The sequence below is a fragment of the Pteropus alecto genome, unplaced genomic scaffold, assembly GCF_000325575.1.
Source record: "Pteropus alecto unplaced genomic scaffold, ASM32557v1 scaffold25, whole genome shotgun sequence".
NCBI classification, from domain to species: Eukaryota; Metazoa; Chordata; class Mammalia; order Chiroptera; family Pteropodidae; genus Pteropus; species Pteropus alecto.
This window is the reverse complement of record NW_006441955.1, coordinates 29,781,700-29,803,719: the sequence shown is the minus strand read 5'-3', so window position 1 is coordinate 29,803,719 and position 22,020 is coordinate 29,781,700. Positions and strand designations below refer to the sequence as shown.

The following is a 22,020-nucleotide window of genomic DNA, read 5'->3' as shown; positions in this document are numbered from 1 at the left end:
AACCAGAAGTCAGAGTAAAAAGATCCAGCAGTGGTAACAATAGTGTTAAATGAATCATTTGTGGAATGCTTAACTGCTCATTATCTATGTGAAGTATCTTAGTGTTTTCTTGTTTTCTGCAGTAAAAATAAGTGGAGGTTACTAAAAGTATATATTTTCATTCCTTTCACATATGTGACAACCTGTTTTCTGAATTATTGGACTTCTAAAACACTGTGGGTAAATGAGTATGAATTTAAATGCAAACCACATCTGGAAATGTTATTTTTAAATTATTTAGTGTGGTAAGAGCATTTTCATTTTAATGTTCTATTAATGTGTAACTTAGATGTTATAAGGCTTCTAACAAAAAATAGTTATTTACTTCTAAATTTTAGTTTTAAAATTATTTTCAAATAGAAGAGAGCTTCCTGAGATAAGGTTCACAACCTGATTTTTATGTAGAGTTGTAATTTTCTATTTTAGTAAATCAGACAGCCCTGTGGCTTACTAGGTTAGCATTATTGCTTGTGCCCTGCCACTTTTTCCTGGACTAAAAACAAAGAATAACAGAGTGAACATACTTAAAATATACCCTCTTCTTTGATGAAATGACTAGTCCCTGTGCCAAAGCGAAACTATTCTGTGTGAGTGATTGCTTTTGTTATGGATGCCTCATTTATGTTCTACTCACAGGTCAAGATTTCGTTTTAATTGCACGTGTGAATTTTTAAACAGATGAAAATATGGCTAACCCATTGGAATATAAAAGTATGAGTCTCGAAGAACAGGCTTCATGCAACTTGAGGTCTTAATCTTCTACATATCCTGTCACTAAAATCTCAAGAATGCTGAACTATCTTAAATACATTCCAGTGAGGGGCCCTTCTCCTAGATGGACTGGTATTCTCCTTTCTTATTTCCTATAAGGTGGTGATGAGGTATTAACCAGAGTGTTGTTTGAGATATTTTGAAAACTTCCAAATAAAGGGAATGGTGGTTATAGATTATTTAAACATGATATTGCTTGGGGACTTTGAAGATCTTTTATTTCACTTGTCACCAACATTTTCATTTGTAATTGTATCTTCCAAAGTGTTAGACATTCCTTAATTTGATGTTTCTGACTAGCTTAAATTGCAGCCATTAAATATCATTTTAGTACTTAATTGAATATTCTAGTATATGATTCACTATACTTTAAAAATTAACATTGAACTCATGATATTGCTTTTTGAGTATAGCACTGAAGCCAGTTTATATAATTACTAGAGGAAAGCTCATTTATAGTCTATTTGGACTATTAGTGAGTCTCTTAAACAGGAACCAAAAGAACATAGAACATCATGAATATAAAAAATAATTGCTTTTTATTAATATAACTGACCCATCACTTGGCAATAGAAGGAAATTTGGAGAATTGTTATCCAAACGTAATCATCACGAAGATATTCACTCTTAGTAGCTGGCACGTGGTAGGTAGTTGCTTAGTAATATTTATTAATGGAAGGACATACAACTTCAGTACCCCTTGACTGCTGGTGACTCCCCAGTCAGCATTTCCATTTGGACCTCTTGGAGTTCTGACCCAGATGTCTGGTTGGCTTCTCCATATCTCCACCTGGAGGAGCGAGAGATCCTCTAAATGAACCATTGTCTCCTCCTTCTGAACTAACCCTTTTCTCTCTCTCCCACTTGGTTATCAGAACCACATGCTACCCAGTCACTCTGGATTCTTTTCTCTCCCTCACTCCCTAGATTCAGTTCTTCATTAAGTGTTACTGTTTTTCCTCCCTTCTGACTCTCCAACCCAAGGATCCCCAAACCCCAGTGCAGACCGGGTACTAGTCCATGGCCTGTTAGGAACCAGGCTGCACAGCAGGAGGTGAGTGGCAGGCGAGTGAGTGAAGCTTCATCTGTTTTTGCACCTGCTCCCCAGTGCTAGCATCGCCATCTCAGCTCCACCTCAGATCATCAAGCATTAGATTCTCATAGTAGCACCTGTCCCTGGTGCCAAAAAGGTTGGGGACCGCTGCTCTAACCCATCCATGTCTCTCCATCTCTACTACCACTACCTTTTCAAATCCTTATAATTTCACCTGAATTTTAGCCAGTCTTTAGATGAGATTCCCTGCTTATGCCAGTGTTTCTCCCCAGAAAGCTGGTTAAAACTGGAGATACCCAAGTTAGACCTTTATCAGTTTCTCATTGGTAGGTCTGGGTGGGGACCAGAACTCTAAGTTTTAAGCAGGCACCCAGGTGATTTGGATGCAGGTGGGAGCAGACTTAGAGCTTCACTTACCTCTAGTCCATCCTGAGCACTCAGACAAAGCTTTGCTCTGAAATGTAAGACATCTGTGTCCCTGATTTAAAAATCTTCAAAGAACTATCATTCTATAACAGTAGTTTTCAAGTTATGCTCAGTGGGGTTCTCAAGGGTTCTCCAGAGGTGCTTCAGTGTATGAGTATGAGGGATGGTGGTTATAGTGTGACAATGAGAGTGAATTCTGCTACAAAAGGCTTTCGTCAACCCCCCGCTTCCCCTTACGTACACCCATTTCTTTCTTTAGTCAGAGCAGCTCTGATTTTGAATTTTAAAAAGAGATTTCCTTTGGGAAGTGTTCTTCTACTTTTTTTAAAGAATTATTTGAAAAACCACTGATCCATAGAAGTGGATTTCAAACCCTTAAAAAAAAGAACATGGGACCCACAATAAGAAATAGTGTACGTTCTATATCATGTCCCGCTATATACACATATTTTTGTGTGTAACCAAAACAACTTGCATGCAACATACCCTTACAATACTTTGTGCACCCTGATGTTTTCTGTCCTATTCCGTTTTTTAGAAAATTGCTAGTTGTAATTTTGCAAAATTGATTTCACAACCTGCCGAGTTACAACCGAGTCTGAAAAACCTCTGATTTAGCCTTTCTCAGTGGAATTCTTTTATGAACCTGGAACATAGAAATATTTTCTTAATCCTCTCAAGGGTGGTACATGACTCACACCATCTTAGATGCTTGGGAGAGAGGTTAATTCATTATATACAAAGGATACCTGAGGGCATTCAGGCTTAATTCTCTTGATAAACTGCTGGTTGAAAGAGGCTTATGGGGGTCTAACCTATACAACAAATCCAAACTCCTTAGTACTGCCCACAGGGTCTTCCTAGATCTGACCCAGGTTCATCTCTCAGACTTCATCTTACTTCCTCAGTCACCTAAATGTGTTAAACCCATCCTGAACTATCTGGAATTTCCCAAATGCAACATGCTGTTTCTCACCTTTGCACAGTCATTATCTTCAACACTTAGCTTATCTGAGTGTCATTTCACCTGAGATCTTCCCTGACAATAGTCAGAATCATCACATCCAGGTTCTGTGCCTGTCAATGCCTGAAAGGCAGGACTGTACACTGTTCATATTTGCGGGTGCTACAGTTAGTACAGTACCTGGCTCTGTGTGGGTGCTTAATAAACTTCAGTTACCTTCAATGACTCATCTTGTCTACTACAAGTGTGGGGTTCCATACTTAGTTCTAAGGATACAGACAGGTATGAAGCATAGCCTCCATGCTTAGGGAGCTTAGCATATGATAGACAGGACATCTATATTTAAAACTACCTCCAGTATAGCACCATGCTCAAAAAGGTTGCATGGGGGAATCAGGCCTTGGTTCAAATTATGACTGTTCTATTTATTGGCTTCTTGACCTAGGACAAACTCTTGAGTCACACTAAACTCTAAATCCAAGATATGTAAGCCTGGAATAATAACAAATAGCAGCCTCATAGGACTGTGAGTTTTAAATGATGGGTGCATGTAAAGTCTTGAGCATACTACCTAGCCCAGAGCTCTTGGGAAATGTTAGAGTGGAATCAAGCAGGTAATGTGCCCACTGCCACGTGGATGTTGTAGGTGGAAAGTGCCACAGGAGTTGAGAGGAGGGACTGGTCACTTTGGGTTGGGCCGATGGAAGAGGTTTGGTGGAGGCGGAAAGTTAGCTAAGCTTAGAAAGAAAAGTAGATCTTAGATTAAGAGGCAGAAGGGCATTCGTGGCAGCGCAACCCAGAGAACCAGCAAAGGCCAGAGGAGGCCTGCTTATGCCTTGTCGGTAGGTTAGTTTTGCTACTGTTTGTACATTTATTTATGAGTAGGATGTACTCAAACATTTGTCCAAATGGAAGCTGATGGTATTGATCTCTAGAGATACTCGTTCTCTTATTTTAAAGGATTCTGCCTCCTCTCTGTTTTCCATGACTTTTCACTAAGTCTGTACAATCTATAATTTTGCTTTTAGGGTTAGCATTTTGAGTCAGCATAGAGAAATGGTTTACAAAACTGGCTCTGCATCGTAATCACCCAGGGAACTTTTTAGTCCTACAAATTTCCATGTCTCACCCCGGAGATTCTGACTTTTGGTCTGATGTGGGACCAGGGAATCTGAATTATTAAAAAGCTCCCCTGGTCCTTCGAATGGCCAGCCAGGTTTGGGAACTGCTAGCTCAGAGAATTGATCTTAATCAGTTTTTAGCCATACTGTATTACAGTTGTGTCTGAAAAACAATCAAGTCCAATTGGTTTGAATTTTATGGAGAGTTGAAGCTTATAGTTTTGTAGAATTTAGCAATTTTCTACTTGGAGAAGAGTTCAGAAGACACTTTACCCTACATTTTTAAAGAAAATCTCTTCCCTTTGAACATTCTCGGGAAGATTCAGGGAGAGGAAATACTCTGCTTGTGAGGCTCTCTGCCCGCTGAACAACCAATTTCTCTCCTAAATAACTCCATTTACTTAAAAAACTCTTATATCCAATTTCTTCCTCCTCGTACTTTTCCATTTGTTTTTGGAATGGCTCAGGATAAGTCTGTGCCTCCTCTTTCTATATGGCCCTTCAGGTTTTGGAGACAGTTAACGATACATCATGTCTTTCCTTAGGCTTTTCTTCTTAAAGAGAAACATACCTGATTTCTTTCACTGGTGCCCAGATAGACACCTTGGATCCACTCCTATTTGTTAATGCCCACTTTAAAAAACAATGTGATTTGGGCTTGGCATGAGCTCTCTTTGAAAGCTCTACTTTTCCCAGCTGTCATGGTCTGAGCATTGACTCTAAATACTCAAAATATTCATATTAGTTTTTCTTCCAAAATTTATTGGAAATTAATGGGGGACCGACTTTTATGTATTTCTCAAGATCCATCATCTACTACTCTTTTAAAGAAATAGTCCAGTTGCCCACTTGTTTGGTTCTGACATTTCACACATTCTCCGGGAATTCTCCAAGATTATAGTTTCTCAAGGCCAAACCATTCCTGACATATTCTTCTTAAAAAAAAAAAATTTGGAGGCCTCATATCTAGCTGCTGACATACAGTAAAAACCCCAAAAGAATGAACTGTTAGATAAACTGGGCAGCTACTCAGAGATGTGCCTGGAGGGGAGCTTTGCTGCCAGGTGGACGAGTCATGGGATGCATGGTGTTTCCTGGGGTTACTGCCTGGAGTGTAATCATCACCTCAGACAGCACCACTAAAGACCCTTTCTCTACTGTAGCAGTTATTGTATTGGGGCAGTTCTGATAAAGAAGACTTGGCTTTCGTTGTTCTTGGAAACAGAATAAAGAAAAGGTGGGCAAATGTGTGTTTCTCTCCTTACTCCCATGGCCAGCATATATTTTTGTTGGAATTTTTTCTCCCTCCCTCTCTCCCTCTTTTCCTTCCTTCCTTCCTCCCTTTCTGCCTTCTTTTCTCCCTCCCTCCCTTCCTTCCAGCCTTTCTTCCTTCCTTCACCAGAAAAAAATCTTTCTGTTGGCAAACCGAAGAATGACTTAATTGTGATATATGCAGCTTCACGGTCAGATATTACATACTATGAATAAGATTTTAAAAGCTGTGCCTCTTCACGTCACTCACTTTAGTAATAAGATTCTTTATATCCCACTGCTGAGCAGCCTAGCATGTGGACAGGAGCACAGACTCTAGTGCCAGGTTTACTGGGTTCAAATCCTGGTGCTTACACTTACCTGTTATACGGTTTTGAGCATTTTATCTAACTTCTCTGTGCTTCAGTTTCTTCAAATTTAAAATGAGAGTAGTATTAGTACCTATTTCCAAGTGTTGCTATGAAGATTAAATGGTTAATTTATATAAAATGCTTAGAACAGTGCCTGGCATATAATCATTACTCAATGAAAAGTTTGTCAGATGTTGATTGAATGAATTATTAACTCATTACAAAGGAAAAATATCTATAGGAATTACCACATATGACGAATAGAACATCAATTCGAAGATTTATTTAGAGTGTTTCAGTCCCCTGACTAATCCAAACCAGAGTTTTATGCTGGAGTAAAAGCTTTCACGATTAAAAAAAATCCATTTAAAAAAACATTTTTTTTAGGAAAACATATTGGCAACTTACTTTTATCCTTTTTTTTTGATGTGTATCTGTATATGTGTGAAATATATATCAAATAAAATTATATAAGATATATGTACAGATTAAAGAATTAACATTTAAAGAATAATTTTTTTAAAAATAGTTGTATACTTGTCACCCAATTTAATAGAACATTACCAGTGTTTTTACAACCTCCTACGTGTCCCATCCTAGTGGCCCCCTCTCTCCTAAAGAAATAACCATATCATAAGTTTTGTGTGATCTGTTTTCCTTATGGTTTTACCACATATGGATGCAATGTTAAGTATCAAACTGTTTGGATTCACCAGCTTTTTAAAAACTATACCACAATTACCACTGAGTTTGGTTATTGGTATATTTGGGCTCATTTCCAGCATTTATTTTATTTGTTCCACTTTTCTATGTTTCATTCCCCCCTCCTTTCTTTTGATTTGAGAACATTTTTTTTCCCCTTTCCTTTAGTTCCATTCCTCCCCTCCCATTGGTTTGAAAGTTACATACTGTATTAAATGTTGACATGTGTATTTAACAAAGTATAAAGTTAATCAATATTTTTCCCACCTCATTAACACAATGACCTTGATCAGAATTTCTTTGGAATTATGTAACTTCACACAGAAAGGACTCTTTACATCAAAGTTGCTAGCTACAGCTTTGATGTCTGGTTCATTTACTTCTTCCCTCTTGACAACATAGCAGTCTTCTCTTGGCAATAACAAACAGAACAAAAGTGTGACTTATGGGAAATACAAACCACTGGAGTTGGATGAGGTCTTAAAGATTATCTAAACTAGTATTTTTCAAACTTTTTGACTTAGCCCAACAGTAAGAAATAATGTTTTACTTTATAATCAATACATACATTAATACAGTTTGTAAAACTGAAACAAAAGTTTTATGAAATAAAACTTCCCTTAGTCAATGTAGTATGATCTAAGCCTTTCCATTCCATCCCTTCATTAAAGGAAAAAAAAAAAACTTGTCTAAACCCATTAGATTGATTTTACACCCACTAAGGAGTCCAGGCCCACAATTTCAAAACCCTAGAATTAGCCTACAGTCCCCAGTTTATAGCTTAGGAAGCCAAAGCCCAGACCAATGACACAGGTCTCCCAGACTTGTACAGTAAGTGAAGAGTTAGGACCCAAATCTCTGAACTCTTATCTCCAAGTCCACTTCTTTATTCATATATGTCAGCCCGATAAAAAATAATACAGGATGAAGAAGAAATGGAGCCGTTAGTAAGCTGTAATTATGAAACGGGAAATTAAACTATCCTAATACCTCCTAGATATCTACTTTTGACAGATGTCTTTGACAAAGCATTTCAACATAATGAATCCAACTTAGTGTTGGGTACCACTATCCATTACCTCTGACCCTCACAACCACCCCACACCTGGATTATTATCCTTATTTTATAAATGAGGGAATGAAGGCTCAGAGAGGTGATTTTCCTCCTTGAATTGCTGGGAATACATGTCTGACCCCAAAGCTTAAGTATGGCGTTTCATGGCCTCACACTGCCTCTTTATAATTCTTGATTTGACTTGCTTATTATTATACCTCTCAGAAAGAAGATAAAACAACAAGAGAAATACTAATTCTAACCAGTAAGAATAACTGGTTGGTGATGTAGTTTGCAGAGTAGCTTGTTTATTTTGTCTCCTTCATTAGCACTTTAGCTTCTGGAGTGTGCAGTCTTCACTCATTCACTGTCTGGTACAGCTCCTGGCACACCATAAGCTCACAATGAATATTTATTGGATGGATAAACAAGGACGTTTAGAAATGATAAGGACTTTGGGAGAAAGCAACCATATCACAGTATGGAGGCAGATCATATTGTAATTAAGAGTACAGCCTATGGTGAAAGACTGCCTAGGTTCAAAATTAGATGTCCCTGGCAAGCTATTTGATCATGAGCAAGTTACTTAACTTCTCTTGTGCCTCAGTTTCCTGGGGATGCTAATGAAGCTTACCTAATTGTGTGGTTCTATGAGTTAGTAAAGGGAAGTATTTACACTGGTGCCTAGCTCATAGTAAGTACTGTATAGTCACTGTTATCTGAGGTTATGATGACTAAGTAGGGAGATATTTTAAGAAAAACATGTCAGAAAGTTTAGAGATAAGCTAAATATGATCAGATGGCTAGGGACTCAGAGACACTACCTTCCATGTGCAATTGGTGCTAAAATTGTGCTAAATAAATGAATGTGCTAAAAAAAAGCACATCTTTATCTCATCATGAAAGAGATTTATTTATGACAAATCTCAATCCACAGCAGATTATTAAGCAGATGGCCTGTGAATATGTCAAAAAGAGCTTAGAGCTTACCAAACACCAATATGGATTTATAAAGAAGAAAATCTTTAAGCAGTTGACTTAGTTAAAAGACAAGGAGAATGCCATAGACAATATTCGTCTTATTTTCAGGAAAGCATTTAGGAAATCTGACTTAGAGAACAGCAGAGTTGATGGTTAAGTGTGTGAGGCCTGCCCACATATGCCCCTGGATTTGGGCCTCAGTTTTCTCATCTGCAAAATGTGGATGATGACTGCAGCAGCCTCCTAGTGTGGTTCTGAGAACCAACAGAGATGAGGTGTTTAGTGCTTATTAAGCAGCAGGTAAATGCAGGACCCTAATACAAGACCTAAGTAAGCAAATAAAGTGAAATAGAATGTGGCTAATGGTCAAAAGGTTTTCAGTTGTTTGCCTGTAACAAGCCCAGATCTTAAAACACTCAAATGAAAGATAGAAGTTTGCTTTGCAGTTGTCAAAACAAATTCTTGAGGTCTTTATGCCACTGACAGAAGGCTGGGCCAGAAGAAACCTAAACAGGGAACCTGAGGTCTGAGTACGTGTCGCTTGCTTTTCTCTCTCTCCAGGGGCCTTCGTCGTGTGCTGGACCCCAGGCCTGGTGGTTCTGCTGCTCGATGGCCTGAATTGCACGCAGTGTGGCCTGCAGCATGTGAAAAGGTGGTTCCTGCTGCTGGCACTGCTCAACTCTCTCATGAACCCCGTCATCTACTCCTACAAGGATGAGGACATGTACAGCACCATGAAGAAGATGATCTGCTGCTTCTCTCAGGAGAAGAACCTGGAGAGGCGCCCCTCCCGCATCCTATCCACCATCCTCAGTAGGAGTGAGACTGGCAGTCAGTACACGGAGGATAGTATCAGCCAAAACACAGTCTGCAATAAGAGCAGTTCCTAAGCTGTAGATGCCCTCCGCCCACCCCAGCCTCCACTGGGAAAAGCTGTTGAGAATGATGACCTGTCTCTAACAAAGCCCATGCACAGTGTTATTTGAGGTCTGAATTAATCATTGCTAGATTTAAAAAACAAAAGAATTGTTCTACATAGTTTAAAAGCGCAGGCAATAAAGAGAGGACACAGTGCATTTAGAGATAATGCACAGAAAGAGGGAAGACAGCACAGTGGATTCCTGCTTGCTGTCCTGAGAACTGCTTGGAGCACCGCCGGCCTGGCCATACATTCTGGGCTCTGCTGCCATCTTATAGCCATTCTCTTTGCGTTTTAAAAGATGTTGATAAAAGGCTTAGGCCAAAATAAATAATAATGTTACTTGAGCCACTTTATGTAGCTGCTTGGAAAGCATATGTAGTTCTTTCTGCATGCATTTAAATTTTTAAAAATGCTTCAGCAAAGATATTTTTTTTCCTCAAAGAAACCATGGCCAGTAGCTAGGTGTTCAATAGGAATCTCAGAATAACAGATCAGAAGGGCTTCAGATAAAACTTGATTTTTAACTGAAGGAACATCCTGAGGAAAAAGATTTACTTTACAGGTATATGTTAAAAAACGTCTCTTGAAGCAAAAAAATAAATAAATAAATAAAGGCCTTGATGTGATCCTCTAGGCATGCTTGTGTGTGTAAACGCACGTGTATATTTATGCATTTCAAATTTGTATTTAAAGATGTCAAGGATAGTGATGGTGAAATAAGTTCAATGGCTTTCTAGTCTACGATTACAGCTGTAGAGATGACCTGTTGTGCTCTAAAGAAGAGAAAAAGATGATTCATTTGAAAAGAGATGTACAGCAGAGTAAAAGCTATACTGATAAGCAGGCTAAATTCCTTCCGTACAGGATCAAATATGCGCTCGACTTGGGTCCTCATTTTCGGTTACCTCCGTACAACTGGTGGCTTGTCGGAATTAGTATGTGAAATAATTTTCTCATATTTGCCCACGGTGATCAGCATGCTTCCAGTACTTGTCTTACTTGTGGACTGAATTTTGATGTGGGTCCTTTTTAAAAGTATTCTCCTTCAAAGACCTAAGTAGGCAACAGGAAAGGCAAATCAGTAAGAAAAACATGTTCCAAACACATAGGCTACTGACCAAAGTTTTCTGTGTAAAGCGTTTAGAGTATATTCTGATTTTAAAAGTAAGAATAACTTCAAGGCAGATATAGTATTTATGTAGTTTGCAAAAGAAGTTTACATTTTTTTGTTTTGCTATTGTGATGTTACATTTATGTGCAAGAACTACTTGTAATAAAAAGATTTGTAAAGTCATGCTTTTAGATAGAATGGCCTAAAATAAAGAGTATTATGATTTGAAGGTTTAGATTTCACAAGCTCTGTAGTAAGTGGGTCTATCTAAAGCTATATCAAAGCTACCTATAAAATAAATTTTAAAAACGAATCTTTTCTCTCGTTGAGGTGCATTATTGCTTTGTGTATTTTCTAAGTAAAAAAATATAGTTTGTGGTTACTATAGCACACATTTTTATTGCAAAAGAAAAATCACATTTGCCATGAAGTACATACTCTCTCTGTTTTATATAAGCATTTTGAATCTACAGCTGGCCAAAGGGTGGAGAATTGAAATTGAATTCCAGTCCCCGAATAGCTACTAAGGGATCTTTAAAGGTTTTATTTTGAGGAAAGCACCATTTTTAGTACCCTGCAGCAGAGTGTCATATTCAGAATGGTGTCTGGAGGGGATCCAAATGTGAAAACCCATGATGGAAATATATAGCTTTTGTTTTTATGCACACACATATCTCAGTGATGGTGCAAGAGGAGTAGAGAAGTCATGTATATTTGGAAATGACAAGTGGCAGTGGGTCACAGGGTTCACCAAGAACATGCCAAACCTCCCTCTCAGTTGGAAAAAAATGAAGAATGTTTGTCATCAAATTCTAAGACCCTAAACTTATCTGCAAGTCGCTGAGATGATAGTTCTAAAATTTCAGTCTAGACCTTTTAGACCAGTCCTTGACTCAAAGCATGGGCCAAATCTCCCTAGCTAAAGGAGATTTAATTTTCTTAGATTTGTGGCACCATCCAAGGTGTTCTGATAAGTGTATTGGTAGGAGAATTTAGTTCTTCGTGAAGACTGCCTGCTTGAGAAGAAAGATTTTTTTTGGAAATAAATTGTTAATATTTCTTGGTGAAGTTCAGTTAAAAGTAGGTAGTAGACTTGGGCTCATAATATGACCTTTAGAAGCCCCAAGCACTGAAATAATGGTGGCACCCTGCCTATATTTGTGTAATAAGAACAATAAAGCATAGAATAAATGTAAACCTCCATCAGAACTCTAAATTCCCTCTCAGTCAGCTCTTGGATACTTTCTATGAATACTAAAAATCAAAATTTAGAAATTTCAGTTCCCCTGCTTCGCCAGCACCCGGGGCATGTGCATATACTGTATTTGATGGCCCAAGGCCAAGGACTCGGTGAAGTCAGCTGTCAGCCTCGGGTGGGGCAGTGGAGGTTCGATGGGTGGGAGTGGGGGCAGAGGTTGCAGTTCTGTTTATCAGCTGGTACCCGCCACCACATGGACTACAGGGCATGACCTGCCCCGTGTTTGTAGGCTAATTTTCTCATGAGGTTAAAAGTATTTTGTATTTATTAGCTCATTAATCCTTTTATCTTTCAGGGAAGGGGCAATAAGAATGCGTGCCCCTCTTTTTTAATTGATTGAGTAAGCATAATGAAAGTAAGCCCCGTGAAGACACCCGTGAAGGTGACTTAACAACAAAACTAAGCCCTGTTAGCGCCTGATGTAAAAATAACCAAAGCGTTATTCTACACAATGATGCCTCTCACTTAAAACACACAAAAACAATTCTAACTTCTGGGATGTTTTCCAGAGAATTATATCCCCTTGGTGGACCACTAAATGTAATACTAAATGGCAAATCCTCAGGGCTCCTTCCAGTTTTACACATTGTCTTTCAGGTGTAGGAGTTGGGGTTAGAATCACTTAAAGGCCTGAAAATTTTTTAAATGGAAGCTGCATTTTGTGTGAGGGTTCCTCTCCTGAACACAGCATATAATTTAAAATACTTGCAATTTAAGACTAGTTTTCACAAAGAAATAATGTTAGAATGGGCAATGCTGTTGCTGTGGGGATTTTTTGGGGGGAGGGTAGGGTAGGGGCTATATTTTATTTTTACAGCATCATCTCCAGTTCTTTTTAGAGTGTGCTGTCTCCTAAATTAGCAGATGGTGAACTGTTAATGGAAGTGGTTGCAGTTCAGAGTGATTTATCATATATAACTTCTGAACTAAAGGCTTATAATGCAGACAATTACACAACGGTCACCACAGTCACACACGGAGGTTCCAATGCACATCAATAAGCCTGTGGGTCATGTCACACCATATATTTCGGCACCTCTGTATGGCAATCTGTGAATGTGGTTTGCAATTCAATGGGTCAGTCGGTTTTGGAATTTGCAGTTCTTTTAGAGAGTTGCAATTTTATGCAGCAAAACTTCATAAATTTGTTCTATATCAGCAACTTCAAGTTTGCATAAGTTAAATTTTTCATAAACAGCATCTGTATTGCACTTGTTATTGAGATTAGCACCTGCACATTCTTTATTAATCATAAGATTATATTGAAGAAAAAGGTGGGGGGACTGCCTGTCACAGATCCACATTACATCTTTGTGCATAGAAAATGGTATCCCTTCCTCAAGACACTTTACTTGCATCTATTGGAAAATCATGTATTATACTGATTTTGTTAGAACTTTACTGCTGCCTTTTAGAAAACTACTAATACATATGCAAGTCCTCTCAGTATGACTGGCATACGTAGTTACTCAGTTCACCACACACACACAGTAGTACATGACAATCATCTTAAAGAAAGCACTAGATTGAAATTCAGAATACCTACGTTTTGACTTTTGTTCTGCCCTAAACTGCCTGTGTAACTCTAGATATGATTGCTGACTTTATTAATGAGGGTCTCATCATCAAATGATCTATAAGGACCTTTCTGGCTCCCAAATTCTGTGATGCTATAAGTCACCTCCCAGGTGTGAATACTAGAAAGAATTCTTAAGTCTTTAAATTCTTTGAATTTCACTCCTTGCATAGGTATTTCAAAGAAAAAGAGCTCTGTTTTCATTGATTGCAATGGTTCTCAAGCTTAAGTGCATAAGGATCACTTAGGGAGGCCATCTAAAATCTCTGAGATTAAAGCAGGTGTGAAATGTGAAATTGTAAATCCATCATCAACACGGGATGGGGGATGGGAGGGAGGAATTTCTGGAATGAAATGGAACTGCTAATTAAAATGGAGAACCTAAGAGCCTTGATGATCTGCTTATGTTTGCTAACTTGAACTTAAATGCGAAATGCATAAGCTGCTATTTACTCCTTCAGGGCAAATAGAAAACCACACACTTTTTTCTTTTCTTTTCTTTTCTTTTTACATATAATTTAATCAACATCTTTGAACATTTCTTAAGTGCTAGGAAACAAAAATTTTCCGCCCCTTAAAAATTTAGCAAAATCATAAACATACAAACAATCCAAGGGAAATAAAGTGAAAAGGAGCTAAAAATATTAAGAATAAACATGTATGGTTGTAATCATTAAGGTATCACCTTGGTACATTGATGATATTGGTGTCGCATTCCTCACCTCCCTCCAGATCTGGTCTTTAGTATGTAGAATTCTCCAAAACCTAGGGGAAGAAAAGGAAGTCCCACAAAGGGACTACTTTTGGAATTAAAATCAGCTTACAATTTATGGGTTGGGCTCTGCTACCAATAATCTAAATTAGAATTATGTTTTTCTTAGTTCAGTGAATGCCTGACCACAGGTTTATGTAAATTAGGAGATGGAACATATCAGTCAAACTTCAGTTAGAAAAACAGAAATCATGCTGGGCACTTGAAGCAGGAAGATGTTTAAAAATAGGCAATTAAGTGTATATAAAATAGTCAGAAAGGCTAGGGGAAAAAACGGTAAGGGAAATTCAGAGTTAGCTCTCATATTTGCAGCTAACTTTCAGGGAATTATTTGCCACACAAATCAGCTCGGGCACTTCTGGAAACTGCCTCCTGAAGCAGGTGATTTGTGGAGGAATACCTATAGGCCACTGTAAAATCTTGTCTGTTGCTACAGGAAGAATATGTATGGCTTTTGTTACCTTTCTGCCTTCCTCGTCTCTCATAATTGTTTGCCACTGGCAGAATCTAAACTGGGACATTTGCTGGCTTTCTATTCTAGGAAATATAGTTCCCAGGCTTCCAACCTTTTAGAATTAGAAGAGAGCATAGAAAGGACCGGCAATACAGCTGACTGCCAACAGACAGTCCAGTGTATGAAGAAAGAAAAAAGGAAGAAGAGTGGCTTCTGAGACTTTCCCCTTCCTGAAGTACAGGTCCTATTAGGTTTTTTTGTTTTGTTTTATTTTGTTTTATTTGTTTTGTTTTGTTTTGTTTTGACTGAGAATAGATCATGTAACTACTTCTAGAGTAAGAGGTGAAGTTCTTGAAAAGATAAAGTGTTGGTACGCATAATTTACAGGTTCCACATGATAGCACGAGGATCTTCTGAAGGCTGTATGGAAATAACACAAAAAAGAACAAAAGAGCATAGGTTGCTTATTATTGGCTATTCATTATCCAAACCTGTGATGTCAAAGTTAAGTGTAAGGTACGAGAAATAAAATATTTGTGCTCACAGTTGATATACAACCATGGCAAATATAGTTCTATTTAATCTTTCCTTCAGGTCCAGATGGTGGGTAGAAGAGGATCTTGAAACAATAATGAGTGAGCCAAAGTAGGTCAAATTCAGTTGTGCTAATAAATTTAAAAGTCAGAATTGAGTGTTTCATGATCTTAAAAGAAGCAACAGATCAATCTCTTTCTATTCTCTAGAAAAAGTTTCCTAATAACTGTATATAACTTCAGATTTCAAAGAGTCAGTGTTTACTAATAATAGGGTAGCTATTTTAGGGATTAAGAATGTTTAATTGCTCTTTGAGCAATTCGACTTCTGAGAATATATGCTAAAAAAATAATTGTAAAAGGCTTTGCACACAAAGGTGGTCAAAACAACATGATTTATAATACTGGAAACTTCTAAACAATGTAAATATTCAAGCATATGATAAATGGAAAGCATTGTCATCAAGCACATGACTGGAGTCAAATTGCCTGGATTATCTCTTAGCTCTTTCACTTACTAGCTGTGTGACTTTGGGCAAGTTCTTCTGTGCCTTAGTTTTGCACCTGTAAAATGGGGATAGAATTCTACCTATCTCATAGGTTGTTATGGAGATTAAATGTTATATGTCAAGCACTTAGAACAGCGCTGGGCACTGTGTATGTATAGTTACTGTTATTGACAGAATGCTATTTAGCAATTTAAAGTTACGGATATGGATAATCTAATATTGAAAAACGTGTAGGATGTAGAAATCTATTTGCTGATGGATTGGATATGATAGCAAGAGAGGTGTCTTATGGTGATTTCCAGGGTTTTGGACTGAACTAGTAGAACAGTGAAATTTCGTTTTACTGCAATAGAGAAGGTAGCAACAGCAGCAGATGTGGGGGTGGTGGGAATGAGGATTTCGTTTTAGTGTGACATTTGATGTTGCAGACACATGACCAAGTGGAGATGTCCAGAAGGCAGCCAGATAAACAAATTTGCTCTTCAAGGAGGAAGTCCAGGCTGAAGATATGAATCTTAGAGTTACCTGCATAGGAACGATATTACAGCCACAAGACTAGACTACATCACGTGGACCATAAGTGTCAATAGAGATGACAACACGTCTGAGAATTGACCCCTGGGCATTTGTAATGTTTGAGGTCAGAGAAATGAGGAGTCAGTTGAGGAGACAGAAAGAGCAGCCAGTGGTGTAGAATGAGAACCTAGTACTATAACTTGAGGCTTGAGAATCAACTACTGATTTGGCTTTGAGGTTTTTTGATGACTTTGATAAAGCTGTTTCAGTGCAGAGGTGGAGATGAACACCTGCCTGGAGGGGGTTCAAGTGAGATTGGGAGGAGAGGATTGGAGACAGTGAGGACTAGCTATTTTTAAATTGTTATTTTCTTTTCCTAAAAAGGGGCCCAAATAAAATAAGAATGATAACCCCTGCTTTACGGGCAAATAAACTGAGACTCAGACTGAATTGCCCTCAGCTCTATCACTAACAAGTAGTACAGTCAGGATTTAGATCCAGAACCAATTTAATCTAAAATTTTTGCTGAAGATTTTGTGAAAGGTGAAACTTGAGCAGTGTGTGAAAGGAAGAGTCGAGTTTTGAATTTGGAGATTCAAGAGGGCTTCGCAGTTGGAGGAGTACTCTGAAAAGAAAAGGCATGGAGGCAAGAAAGAAAATGATGAATACGAGGAATATTCAGGAAGAAGGATACCTCTCATGTCCAGGTGGGTTGAAGTGAATGAAGGAACAAATGATTCAACCAGCCAACTGGCCAACCAACCAACCACTAAATGAATTGGAGGAATGCCTGTCTTCAGTGCCCAAATGGCGGGCTGCCTGACAATACATTTGGGGTCCAAGGAAGCAGCATTGCAAGACTGCTAAGCATTGTTTGTATAATTCGCTACTTTTAAAAATGATAGCTCTTTGGCTCCACTGAGATAAAAGATGGCCTCTGAGTATAATCTCATTATCATTTGTCACCATGGCTGGGGAGCTTTATGTGTCCACAGAATCTTAGAACCTATATTTCTCTAGCTTTAATCTCAGGGTCGATATCCCCACACAGCACTGCTCATAATAAATAGCTAGTAGTAAATGATAAAGTAGGCTACTGTGTTTTATTTAGCTTCCGAGCCAATCAATTTTATAGCTGTCTCTCTGAAAAAAATTCTGGAGACAGCAAAGAATTATACAAAAAACTAGAACACTCTGACAAAATGAATTTCTATCTCCCTCCACGAAAAAGGGTCCTAAGTAGACTGTTGATTATGCATCTAATAAGGTGGCTGCTCATGAGATGGTCCTTTTGATTGGTTTGCAAGTAACTATTTCATACCTCTTTGGCCTGTGATACAGTCTTTCATATGCACCTGTGTGATGTATTCAGTAATAACATCGGTTTGCTTGCCTTCTCATGAGATTTTTTTTTTTTACTTTGAGAATATGGAAAATCATAAGTCCTGAAATGGTAGCAAAGAAAACAAGAGATATATGAAAAATAAAATAACATCTATTCTCAACAGTAGTGCTGATTAGAAAGCTGGGTCTCCCCTCTCTCTGACTAGTTATTCCTTTTAGAAATATATGTGGTCCAAATAAGGCAGAAAATACCTTGCTTGTTCTGGGATGGAAAGTCTACACTTGTGAGTTTTTATGTGATAGAAAGAAAAAGGAAGTATAAGTGATCCAATCAAAAAGTATGCAATAAATTTAACATAAAAGGCAACTTCTGAGTATAATTATGTTTGTTTGTGTTTCAGTTTGTGACCAAGAAAGTCTTTTTAATGAAGTCATTCAGTGAATCAGCATGCACTATTCATTCATTTATTCATTGAATAAACTTTTATAGAGTATCTGTGCTGGGCACTGAGAAAAATACTGAGGAAAATAAGATGGACCCTGAGTTCAAAAAGAGTTTACACTAGTGACTAAGTTTCTTCCAGTAGCTTTTCAAGGGGCATGAAAGGGACTAATACTTAGTGGATTCCCACATGATTCAAAATGCATGACCAGATTTATGACTATCCAAAAGTGCCATTTGGATCGTCTTTGACAACTTGCAGGATATAATGTAAAATTTACTATTGCTTTGGGACCAACTGGAATTTTCCTAAGAATAAATGACTGCAAAGGGCATTTGGATGTGACGTGCACATTTTATGTAGAATATGTAAATTAGTTATCAGCATACTTTGAAAAAATTGTTATTGCTATCTGGAGGTGTATTTCTTGATTTTTATTTCATTTATTTTTTTAATTATTAAAATCCATTTTATTCCCCTGCAGAAGTCTATGCAGAAAGGCAAAAGATATTTAGCTAGAGAGGAAAAGTTGGGGCTACGAAAAGTGTCACCCAAACTGCTAAGGAACTCATTTTCATCACATGGAGGACAATACCAGAGTTAAATACAGACTCTAAGCCATGGAGAGTACAGCTCCTTGGCTTACAGGGTACCACTTTCTCTTGGTTGTCCCTTCTCAGTCTCTTTTGCTAGTTTCATTCTTCTCTCTGGTGTCTTAATGCTGGAGGCCTCTGACATCGGTCCAGTTCTCTTGGTTATCTCATCAAGTCACACAGATCTAAATACCATCTATATGCTGACAACTCCCAAATTTATATCCGTAGCCGAGACTTCTCTCACTCTCAAATTCCAAACTCATATAGAAAGTTCCCTTTAAATATCTAGATTCATTCCTTCCCACCCCAATCCTGCTCTACTCACAGCCTTGTCCATCTTAGTTGATGGCAACACAATCCTACAGGTTGCTCAAGTAGAAAATATTAGCGTCTCTCTTTACTTCTCTTCCTCACATCCCACATCCAGTATGTCAACAAATTGTCTTAGCTCTTTTTAGTGTAAAAATAGAATCTGATCACTTCCTATCAGCTCTAGTGCTACCTCCAAATCTGACCTACCTTTCTCTCTTGCCTGGATTCCTACAAATCCTCTGATTGATCTCACTGTTTCCACCCTTCCCCTTTCATAGTCTATTCTCCAGGCTGTAGCCAGAGTGAGCCTTTTAAAATTCAAGTAAAATCATGTCATCCCTTCACTCTTAACCTTGTAATAATGGCCTTCCATCTTATTACAGTGATGCCGATGACCTTCATGATCTACACTGTCACCTCTCTACCACTTTCCCTTTTGTGTCCTCCTCATTCATACCACTCCAGTTACGTCATCCTCTCGAGCATCCTTGAACATATCAGGGATGCTTTCATCTCAGGACCTTTGCACTGTTGGTTCTTCTGCCTGAAATGCTGCATATAACTTACTCCCTCGCTTCCTTCAAGTCGTTATTCAAAATGTTCGTCTCCTTCTTCATTTGATCTGCCCTGACCATCCCATCTAAGTGACAACTCACCCCACTCCTGGAACAGTGTAGTGGGTTGAATCGTAGCCCCACAAAAGATGTGCATGTTACCTTATTTGGAAAAGCGACCTTTGCAGATAAAATTAAGAATCTTCAAATAAGATCATCCTGACTGGATTACCCAAGTGGGCCCTAAATCCTAAAACAAGTGTCCTTGTTAGAGACAGAAGAAGATCGAGGCAGAGATTGGAGTGATGTGCCCATAAGCCAAGGAAGCCAAGGAGAGAGAGACTTTTCCTCTTGAGCCTCCAGAGGAAGAAGGGTCCTGCTAACACATTGATTTCAGACTTCCAGCCTCCAGAACTGTGAGAGAATAAATTTCTGTGGTTTTAAGCCATCTGGTTTATAGTCATTTGTTATGACAGCCCTAAGAAACCAATATGGTGGTTAAGCTTCACTCAACCCCAGGTTGACTTAGATGTAAGTATTGATGTGTTTAAGGAAATAAGCCTCTTGTATATTAATATTTTTTTTGTGAGCGAGAAACACATAATTGGTATTTCATGGGCCTGTACTGTTTAAGACAATTTGGCCTAATATTAAAATTAACAGATTTTTGAACTTTAATATGTAATGTGTGAATCATTGCTTTCAATTTTTAAGTTATAATTTTACTAAGTTTATAAACAGTCTTGAACTATTTATAAGAGGCTGAGATTAACTCTTTATACATTTGATTTTTTTAGTATTCTGTGTTATTCGAATACTTAGGAAGTTATGTTAATTCAATCAAAACATTGAAGTAATAAAAAAGTAGAATGCTTGAAGGTATTAACTTAGCTAAGCTTGGAAATAGGATCACATATTATTCAAAGGACTTTAATATACTTTTAAAAATATGATAAGCTGTATAGAATATGTAAAGAACAATAAGATTCGATGCAGAACTTAAAAGCTTCAAGAAAAGTTAGGTTTTATATTTTTATTTTAATTTTTTAATTTAATTTAATTTTATTATTAGTTTCAAGTAAAAAAGTTTTTTAAATGTGTAACTTTAATAAATTTAATATTAATTTTTAAAAGCAACATTAACCTCTGAATAGTTTTTACTGCCTCAAAACCACTCTAAGGCACCAAAAAATCTCATAAAAGAAACTTTCTAACTATGCCGTCGTTCAAGAACAGGGCTAAGGCAGGCAGTCATCAGAAGCGAATCAGTGTCCGGACAGTGCGAAAGTGGTCTGTGCTGTGGCGGGAACAGCAGAGGCCATGAACTTCGCTGGTGGGTGCCTTTGTTCTGAGTCAAAGCGTTCCTTGGCACACAGAGGAACATTAGGTCCAAAGGCCTCTAGTGACTGAACAGATAACGTTTTGAGTTTCATCAAAGCTCAACTCCGCTCATCCCTGCCTCTCCTCTCCAAGACAGTGCAGTGAGTGTGGCATTCAGGCAAGCATTTGAATTTGTGTTTTTTCATTAGTTTAATTTGAGGAACCAATTCTGTCCCCAGAGAAAACCATAGAATAGCCATTTTGAAGTGGTAGCTATTTCTGGTTTTAGTGTTTTATTTCCCATTCATTTCTGCAGTATCATTGGTTTCTTTATGTGTGGCTTCTGGTCCTAAAATTTCCATTTGCTTCCAAGTTGGCCCATTGGCCAGGTCTAAGTGAGAGAGCGCTGGGCAGCTGCTGTCCTGACCTGGCATATATAGCATTGGTCTTAACGTACCATTATCAGTCCTCAGAAGAATCACAGCAAATGACTTAAGGCAAGTAACATGAAAACCATAACGAAACTCTAAGAAGCAGTAATGATTTTCTATGAAGAAAAACCTAAAAGAAGATTTGGTAATGATCTTATAAGGTATAACCAGTTTTAATAATATTTTTACTTTTCCCCATTTCTAATATTCCCTTCAAAGCTCTCAGGGCACCACAGGGGCTTGTAGTGGGGTAGTGGGAGAAACGAGAAGGTGGGAAGGAGCAGTGGCTGGCACTACTGAGCTGCATCCCTCAGCAAGCCCTGCAGAGAGGGGAACCCCAGAGCCAGCTACTGTCCCAACTTGGACTGCAGGGACTTTAATGCCCTTTCTCTGCTCTACTTGCCAATTCCAGAAAAAAAGGAAACATCCAACTTACTACCTCCCACTACCACATTAAGAGAACAAGGAGACTGGTTTTTACTGGATTGAATCAATAGGGTATTTTTGTTAGTATCTCCATGGAGATTATTCAGTAGGAAACCAAAGCACAGTAAACCACAATTTTTATCATATCTTGTTGAAAATTGTTCCCGAAGTCTCTTCAAGGAAGTTCAGTGTGCAGCTATAGCTGAGTG

General features: G+C 38.1%; 1 protein-coding gene across 2 annotated transcripts in view; it reads left to right on the top strand.

Annotated features, from left to right (window-relative positions):
- Positions 1-11,080, top strand: part of LPAR3 (lysophosphatidic acid receptor 3) — a 74,216-nt gene extending 63,136 nt beyond the window's left edge. For both annotated transcript variants that reach the window (XM_006919367.2, XM_025052114.1), the window contains exon 3: positions 9,296-11,080. In XM_006919367.2, the coding sequence (XP_006919429.1) occupies positions 9,296-9,624 (329 nt within the window). In that variant the 3' untranslated portion in view covers positions 9,625-11,080. The remainder of the gene's footprint in view (positions 1-9,295) is intronic.
- The last annotated feature ends 10,940 nt before the right edge of the window (positions 11,081-22,020 follow it).